A 9,673-nucleotide genomic window follows, 5' to 3' on the forward strand; every position below is an offset into this window, starting at 1 on the left:
TGTGCTTACTATTTATTGCCATTAAAATAATATTGACTTTTTACAGTAATTCCATATTAATTCCCGTTATATCTGAGGTTGTTTCAAAATCTTTGAAAAATCGTCTAGCTGTGTTTCCATCATTTGTGCTTCCATATCCTACGAGTGGTTTATCAATGTTTAATCCAATCTGCTTTTTGAATTCTTCTTTTCTCCGTGGCTCTCATTTCCATCAGTTCTTCATTTTTATTTACTGATTCATTGATATTTTCTGGTATGCTTCTATATTTTAAATCATATGCCAGATGTAGAAAATGTTCAAGAAATCTTATACGGGCATGTAGAGGAGATATTCCGAATTTGAGCACTTCCTCGTTAATTGTTCTTTCCTTGGATATATTCGAAAATTCCGATTTTTTTTTCACCACATATGGAACAGTTCCAAGTAGATGATGTTCCTGTTATGGCGTTGCTGACTTTTCCATCGATCATCGTTAGTTTCATATTAAAAGAAACGTTGAAGGAATATTGAGCTATTTGGATTGTAACCGGTACCAAGTCTTTAATTTCAGATTCAATTAAGTTGATCAAATCTTGTGTCGTAATCTTTGTTTCTTTTGTATATTCGAAAAATATTGGCCTACAAAAGGCTTTCGATCCAGGAGTTGAATTAATCCATATATCCTCAAAACTAGTTGATGGAGAATCACTGGCAGCATACTTCCGAATTCTTAATGGAACCAATGATGACATAAATACACTTTTATACTCTGATGATGTTTGACTCGATGTAGTTTGCTTATATTCCGAAAGTGATGATAAGCCATAACATCCCCACTTACAGATTAGTTGCAGATCATAAGTATTTATTTTGTTTAGCTGTTCTGTAGAAAAGTCGCAAGCAATCCTTAATGCTGTATTTTCGAGTAGAGTGGAGAGTCCAATTCTAGCTTTCCGATAAGTAACTTCAATAGGTTATGGTATAATACTATTTTTCTTTTCCTGAATTGAGCCATATGATGGTAACACTTCAACTCCTTTTCCCAACAATGCCTTTCTTAAAGTTATATAATTATCACGGCTTAGTCCCAGCTGCAACATAAGCGAAATAGCCTCTTCTTCGGTAAAAGCAGTATTAGATGATGGTGTAGGTATGCTCTTAACAATTCGTTTTAATCGCCTAGGCGATGCATTCGGAAGAATATCAGCGATTTTAACAGCTTCCAAAGGCTGTTTTTCTTGCTTTAACATAGCCTTAAATGTATCCGAAACTTCCTCAGTAGACAGGGTTGATAGTGAATCCGATAACGGCTTTTTCTTGGATTTTGGGCACAATTCCATGTATTCCTTACGGGGAGCACCAAAGGCAGACGTGGACACATAAAATTCTATATTTTCATCCAACCAATCACAATATTTGGATTCAAATTTCGTAGCAGAAAATTTTACGGTTTTCCATTTTATGTCAAAGGATTTAACAAACTTTTCGATTTTACATAATTCCGTTTTATCCACTTTATTATTATGCGTACTTTCGATAAATTTCAATATGAGGTTGACTTTATCTTGAAATTGATCAGTTTTATGTTTAAGTAAAATGGAGGACAATTTTTTTTTTTTAATGTGATCGTCATCTTTAGATAATTATAACTAATGCCAATTGTGGATTGAGTATGATTATATATTAATTATTCTTCATGAGTTTCATATAATAGGTTACCTGTAGTCAACGTTTATATAGGTGAAGGTATATTTGGAAATTTACCTGTTCTATTACCTGTAGTAAAAAAATAGTATTATGTATGAAATATGTTTTAGGGATATCCCAGGTATTTCATATTATACCTGGGATTCATTGTTAAAAAAGAGTTGCAATCGCTTAATGTTTGTACTTATGTATTATATAAGTACCTAACATTGAAGATGTTATGGAAGAAAATAACTTGGTGATGAAATTTCACTAGACATGTTAATCATTCGTTCATTACTGTGACACGTGGACAAAATAAGGTAGACATATTATACATCAATATTTTGGAAATTGCATTTTCTTTTCAAAGATGGTTAAATATATTGAAAATTAAAAACTTCATATAAGAGTTTTTGCAAAAAAAAAGATAATTTTTTTTTTATTTTTTGTTGAAAATTTAAATTTTTAAACTGCTATAACTTTTTGGTTTATGAATATTTTTTAATTAAATTTTACAATTATATAGACATTTTTTGTCGGAATACAAAAGTGAAAATTTGGATTTAGATTTGTTATTTAGAATCCCACAATTCCCAAAAAACTTTTCAAAAATCCCAAAATTGGGATTTTTTGATTTTTGGATCTATTGAAGGTACCAAGCTCGGGGCTATGAAATCCCTTTGCATGATATTGAAGAACAGATTGGGACGTACAAAACTGGTATTAATTTTTTGAAAGCAGCTATGCGATTTTAGATATGTTGTCTAAAGTTGAAATTTACATAAAAAATAGGTCTACTTCGGAAGGCTCTGGACCACGCAATAATACGAATTTTGATATTATTTTGCTTTTATAATATTTCCCGAAATGTTATCTTTCAGAAAAATATAAACACATTATTTATTTTTTTTCTCATTTTCTGTATAATTTAAAATTAATGTAGGTACTTTTTTCGAAAAAAATGGCGAAAAAACGACTTTTTTATTTTTTTTAGTTTGAATGCACATAACTTTGACTCAGTAGATATTTTTTAACAATTCTTTCTTAAGATTATTAATAAATTTGTTGTTAATTCAAAAAAAGATACTTCAAGAAAATCGGGAAAGAATTGGATCCGGTATTAGCAAAATGGCAGACCAAGGTAGGCAAAAAAAATAAAATTTTACTTTTCAAATGCGAATAACTCGTAAACTATAAGAGATAATATATGGCTAAAGCAATGTTTTTTGTAGATCTCGTTTAGTACATTCCATATATATAAAAATCTTTCAAATCGGATCGCAAACAAAAATTTGGCATCATTTTTAATTTTTGATATACCCGATGTGCCCCACTTTGGGGCATTGTGGCTCGGCCCCCCTTGGTTGTTTAAGCCCAAATTCAAAACTTAAACTTATCGACACCTCCTCTATAGCCATGGGAAATTTTATTAAAATCGGGCTATTCGTTTAGAAGTTACAGATTTATTTCCACTTTTTTTTTCAGATCCCCCACTGTGCGCCATAACACAATATCGGTTTTATGATCATGTTATAAAGTAGAAGTTTACAATCTAAACTAGGCGTAGAGTTTCTGCCAATAAGCCAATTAATTTGAATTGATTTCAATTTCATTTGAGTCAACTTTGCATCTATATGACTTTTCCATGTAAGGCTACGATCGAGATGTATTACGAGGTAATTAACTTCCGATTGTTGAATTATTGATATGAATAGGGGGCATGATTATCTACGCAATGTAAATGTTATATGTTTGTAAGTAACGAGACGCTTCTTGAGGGTTTTCATGACTGCTTAGAATAGCGGTATCATTAGCAAATGTTGTATGAGTGCGATTGTTTTTTGGCATATCAGACGAATATATCAAATATAAAAAAGGTGCCAGCATACTGACTTGGGGAACTCCCTTCAATGGGTTACGAAGTACTTAAAAAGTCACTTATTTTCTATAGTATGTACTGTGTTTTCTTCTAAATCCAAATTTATGATTCGGAATACAATTGTTTTCAACTATTCAACTATTTTTTTACACATGAATCACAAAAAATGCAGTTCCACGCGTTTTATTTGTAATCTCGCTATAAAAATTCATAAGAATAGTAATTCGTTCAAAGAATTTCATTATAATTAAATCACATAATAAAGCCCTCTATGATTCGATTCACTCGCTGTTTTGCACTCGATTTGAAACACAGAAACACTCTCAATACTCATATAATGCTATGCTCTTTACATTCATGTATTTTGCTTTATTTGAAATTTTTGTCAAATACGTTTTTGTTTTGAATAAATTATTATATTCATTCAAAAAACAATGAGTGAGTCAAAAACAGTGCTTGAAAAAAACTAATTGTTTTAAAATATTATTGTCACTCATGCAGGGCTCTAGTAAATACTTGCTTCAAATGATTAACAAACAGATTTCCTCTTTCAGTATCATTTCTTGCCCAACCACCATTTTGTTGTTGTAGCAGCATGAACAGTTTTACATTAGTCAACCTGGATGTTCTGGTGGTTCTGCATGTTGTTCAAGTCCAAGAAATTGAGCTACTTCAACAGGATGAGTCCATAAATCCATTGGACTGAGTGAAGTAGGGTTGGCTGAACAGTTAAATATGTGGAGGGTGTCATGAGGACCCGACCACATGCTGGGCATAAGTTAAAGACGGCACGGTCTATGCGGGACCAAAAGGCATTAAGCCTGTTGCTCCATCCTGATCTAAGTTGTGCCAGAACGATTCTTGTTCCACACGGCAGAATTTTCTCGGCGTCTGATATCGGTGGTGGTCGACCTCCAAGTACGAAATTCATACAGTATCCTGCCATCCAAGATTTTCGGGTGGTTCACTGTCGGAATTTGTACGCCGTCGACCATGATGCCTAAGTTCAATTTTACCTCCTTCGTCCAGGTGGTGTGAAGAGTGTTGCCGATGACTTCGTTGGTGATAACTGCAGGTTACGTGCAGTGAAGAAATTGTGGATTTAATTGAGATAACCATTTACCATACCGCAAAGCTCATCAACGTTGTGACCTGTTGCCAATATAGTGCAGTCGTCCGCATACGAGATTATCTCTACGCCCTGTTGGGGCACTGGAAGTTTAGAGAGGTAGAAGTTAAAGAGGAGTGGCGATAGGACCCCGGCCTGAGGAACTCCTTGTTTAACTCTACGGGGTTTTGAGCGTTTGTCTCTAAACTCCACGAACGACTGCCTGCCATTCAGATAGATCACTATCCATCTCTTCGTGTTGTTGGTCATTGTGGACTGCAGGATGTCCTGGAAGAGTGTGGCGTGACTGACAGTGTCGAAGGCTTTCGACAGGTCAAGTGCCACTAGGATAGTCCGTTCACAAGGCCTCTGCTGGTTTAAGCCTTGTGAGATCTGAGTGACTATGGCGGATAATGCTGTAGTGGTACTGTGCATTTTACGGAATCCATGCTGGTGACGAGCAGCTGGTAGTTGACGGGTTAGCTGAGGGAGAGGAAGAGCTTCGATTGTCTTCGCTACAGGTGACAGGAAGGAAATCGGCCTGTACGATTGACCCTCACTCTCGATTTTCCCAGGTTTTAGCAATGGGATCACTCGACCCATTTTCCAGACATCGGGTATAGTTAAGCTCCTCACTGACAGATTAAAAACCATTGTCAGGTACTCGACTCCCCGCTCGCCTAAGTGTTTTAGCATCAGCATGGATATCCCATCAGGTCCTATTGCCTTTGAAGGCTTAGCTGTGTTGATGGCTTCTGCAACTTCAGTTGGAGCGTGTAAAGCTGTTGTGTGTCCGAGACTGGAAGATCGTGTAGTTTGCGGACAATACTTCTTTTCGCCTTGTCTCTCTCGGGGTGCTCAATGAATTGTCGGCAAAAAGCGCGCGCGCACCGTTTAGCGTCGGATATGGTGGTATCTGCAAACTTAATCGAGACCCTATCATCCTTTTTAGTCGGATTGGAGAGAGACCGAACTGTGGACCACAACTTGCCAACTACAGAACTTAAGTTGCAGTTCTTCAAATGATCCAACCATTTGTTTCGCTTGTCCTCATTTACCAACCTGCTGATATCGCGGTTCAGCTGGGCGATCCTAGGGTCGTCAGGGTTGGTACTTCGGATGTCATCACGCTCATCTGCGAGTCCCGCTGCTTCTGTTCGCACTACGGATATTCTTCCAGCTGGAATAAAGCGAGCGGCTGCTGCGGCGATGGTTTCGCGAAACTTCCTCTCTGCTTTGTGTACGTTGGAGGGAATCGGTAAACCATTGAAGATGCGGTTGGTAAATTCTCTGAAGCCGTGCCAGTCTGCTTTCTTTTGGTTGATGTAAGTTCGGCGTTCAGAGACGATGAAATCGTTGGGTCTATCCAGACAAACGATTATGGGTAAATGGTCTGATCCTAGAGAAATAACTGCACGCCAGGTTGTGCAGTTAATCAGACCAGGAATCGCTATGGTGATATCTGGCGAACTTGCGCAATTACCCATAACCCGTGTGGGGGCATCATCATTTAGTGTGCGGAAGGTGGATTCGTCAATCTGTTCCGCCAGCGACGCTCCTCTCTGGTCTTCCCCAAGACTTGAGTGCCAGAGCTGATGGTGAGCGTTAAAATCCCATAGGACCAGACGAATATCACCATCTAGTAAGGTCCTAATGTCGGGATGGTAGCCTGTTGGACAACTGGCTACTGGCGGAATGTAGACATTATAGAGCTCCAACTCCGAATCTCCCGATCTGACCGCAATACCCTGAACTTCAAGATATTGGTCTCTAGAATTCAGATCGAGAGAAAGAGCTCTATACTGCACGGTGTTGTGTATAATAAATGCGATGCCTCCACCGTTGCCTCTGGTGCGGTCTTTTCGGAGAACGTTGTATTCGTTGGAACTTTGCAGACTGGAATTACTCGTAAGTTTTGTCTCCTGGACCGCAGCGACCACGATGTTGTGTTGGCGCATAAATCGGGTTATCTCAGAAATTTTTTAACAGCAATATGGATATCACCCCAGGTCTACGGACTGCAATCGATGGTGTGAGCGGCGATGGTTGTTGCTGCTGCTGTTGTTGTACTTGCTGTCGTTGTTGTGATTGCGGTGGGGAGTTGTAACTATAGTCTATAGTCTAGTCTATAGTCTAGTCTATAGTCTAGTCTATAGTCTAGTCTATAGTCTAGTCTATAGTCTAGTCTATAGTCTAGTCTATAGTCTAGTCTATAGTCTAGTCTATAGTCTAGTCTATAGTCTAGTCTATAGTCTAGTCTATAGTCTAGTCTATAGTCTAGTCTATAGTCTAGTCTATAGTCTAGTCTATAGTCTATAGTCTAGTCTATAGTCTAGTCTATAGTCTAGTCTATAGTCTAGTCTATAGTCTAGTCTATAGTCTAGTCTATAGTCTAGTCTATAGTCTAGTCTATAGTCTAGTCTATAGTCTAGTCTATAGTCTAGTCTATAGTCTAGTCTATAGTCTAGTCTATAGTCTAGTCTATAGTCTAGTCTATAGTCTAGTCTATAGTCTAGTCTATAGTCTAGTCTATAGTCTAGTCTATAGTCTAGTCTATAGTCTAGTCTATAGTCTAGTCTATAGTCTAGTCTATAGTCTAGTCTATAGTCTAGTCTATAGTCTAGTCTATAGTCTAGTCTATAGTCTAGTCTATAGTCTAGTCTATAGTCTAGTCTATAGTCTAGTCTATAGTCTAGTCTATAGTCTAGTCTATAGTCTAGTCTATAGTCTAGTCTATAGTCTAGTCTATAGTCTAGTCTATAGTCTAGTCTATAGTCTAGTCTATAGTCTAGTCTATAGTCTAGTCTATAGTCTAGTCTATAGTCTAGTCTATAGTCTAGTCTATAGTCTAGTCTATAGTCTAGTCTATAGTCTAGTCTAGTCTATAGTCTAGTCTATAGTCTAGTCTATAGTCTAGTCTAGTCTATAGTCTAGTCTATAGTCTAGTCTAGTCTATAGTCTAGTCTATAGTCTAGTCTAGTCTATAGTCTAGTCTATAGTCTAGTCTAGTCTATAGTCTAGTCTATAGTCTAGTCTATAGTCTAGTCTATAGTCTAGTCTATAGTCTAGTCTATAGTCTAGTCTATAGTCTAGTCTATAGTCTAGTCTATAGTCTAGTCTATAGTCTAGTCTATAGTCTAGTCTATAGTCTAGTCTATAGTCTAGTCTATAGTCTAGTCTATAGTCTAGTCTATAGTCTAGTCTATAGTCTAGTCTATAGTCTAGTCTATAGTCTAGTCTATAGTCTAGTCTATAGTCTAGTCTATAGTCTAGTCTATAGTCTAGTCTATAGTCTAGTCTATAGTCTAGTCTATAGTCTAGTCTATAGTCTAGTCTATAGTCTAGTCTATAGTCTAGTCTATAGTCTAGTCTATAGTCTATAGTCTAGTCTATAGTCTAGTCTATAGTCTAGTCTATAGTCTAGTCTATAGTCTAGTCTATAGTCTAGTCTATAGTCTAGTCTATAGTCTAGTCTATAGTCTAGTCTATAGTCTAGTCTATAGTCTAGTCTATAGTCTAGTCTATAGTCTAGTCTATAGTCTAGTCTATAGTCTAGTCTATAGTCTAGTCTATAGTCTAGTCTATAGTCTAGTCTATAGTCTTGTCTATAGTCTAGTCTAGTCTATAGTCTAGTCTATAGTCTAGTCTAGTCTATAGTCTAGTCTATAGTCTAGTCTAGTCTATAGTCTAGTCTAGTCTATAGTCTAGTCTATAGTCTAGTCTATAGTCTAGTCTAGTCTATAGTCTAGTCTATAGTCTAGTCTATAGTCTAGTCTAGTCTATAGTCTAGTCTAGTCTATAGTCTAGTCTATAGTCTAGTCTATAGTCTAGTCTATAGTCTAGTCTATAGTCTAGTCTAGTCTATAGTCTAGTCTATAGTCTAGTCTAGTCTATAGTCTAGTCTATAGTCTAGTCTATAGTCTAGTCTATAGTCTAGTCTATAGTCTAGTCTATAGTCTAGTCTATAGTCTAGTCTATAGTCTAGTCTATAGTCTAGTCTATAGTCTAGTCTATAGTCTAGTCTATAGTCTAGTCTATAGTCTAGTCTATAGTCTAGTCTATAGTCTAGTCTATAGTCTAGTCTATAGTCTAGTCTATAGTCTAGTCTATAGTCTAGTCTATAGTCTAGTCTATAGTCTAGTCTATAGTCTAGTCTATAGTCTAGTCTATAGTCTAGTCTATAGTCTAGTCTATAGTCTAGTCTATAGTCTAGTCTATAGTCTAGTCTATAGTCTAGTCTATAGTCTAGTCTATAGTCTAGTCTATAGTCTAGTCTATAGTCTAGTCTATAGTCTAGTCTATAGTCTAGTCTATAGTCTAGTCTATAGTCTAGTCTATAGTCTAGTCTATAGTCTAGTCTATAGTCTAGTCTATATTCTAGTCTATAGTCTAGTCTATAGTCTAGTATATAGTCTAGTCTATAGTCTAGTCTATAGTCTAGTCTATAGTCTAGTCTATAGTCTAGTCTATAGTCTAGTCTATAGTCTAGTCTAGTCAATAGTCTATAGTCTAGTCTATAGTCTAGTCTATAGTCTAGTCTATAGTCTAGTCTATAGTCTAGTCTAGTCTATAGTCTAGTCTAGTCTATAGTCTAGTCTATAGTCTAGTCTATAGTCTAGTCTATAGTCTAGTCTATAGTCTAGTCTATAGTCTAGTCTATAGTCTAGTCTATAGTCTAGTCTATAGTCTAGTCTATAGTCTAGTCTATAGTCTAGTCTATAGTCTAGTCTATAGTCTAGTCTATAGTCTAGTCTATAGTCTAGTCTATAGTCTAGTCTATAGTCTAGTCTATAGTCTAGTCTATAGTCTAGTCTATAGTCTAGTCTATAGTCTAGTCTATAGTCTAGTCTATAGTCTAGTCTATAGTCTAGTCTATAGTCTAGTCTATAGTCTAGTCTATAGTCTAGTCTATAGTCTAGTCTATAGTCTAGTCTATAGTCTAGTCTATAGTCTAGTCTATAGTCTAGTCTATAGTCTAGTCTATAGTCTAGTCTATAGTCTAGTCTATAGTCTAGTC

At 36.4% G+C, this 9,673-nt stretch overlaps 1 protein-coding gene across 1 annotated transcript; it reads right to left on the bottom strand.

The window, feature by feature from the left end:
• Positions 1–5,375: 5,375 nt before the first annotated feature.
• Positions 5,376–6,614, bottom strand: LOC135950602 (uncharacterized). Its single transcript, XM_065500134.1, has one exon. The coding sequence runs from the start codon at positions 6,612–6,614 to the stop codon at positions 5,376–5,378; it is 1,239 nt and encodes a 412-aa protein (XP_065356206.1).
• Positions 6,615–9,673: the final 3,059 nt, after the last annotated feature.

The sequence above is a fragment of the Calliphora vicina genome, chromosome 2, assembly GCF_958450345.1.
Source record: "Calliphora vicina chromosome 2, idCalVici1.1, whole genome shotgun sequence".
Classification (NCBI taxonomy): Eukaryota; Metazoa; Arthropoda; class Insecta; order Diptera; family Calliphoridae; genus Calliphora; species Calliphora vicina.

What these genes read in the sequence shown, in the direction of transcription:
- LOC135950602 (XM_065500134.1), bottom strand. Translation starts at nt 6,614, where the DNA reads ATGCGCCAACACAACATCGTGGTCGCTGCGGTCCAGGAGACAAAACTT.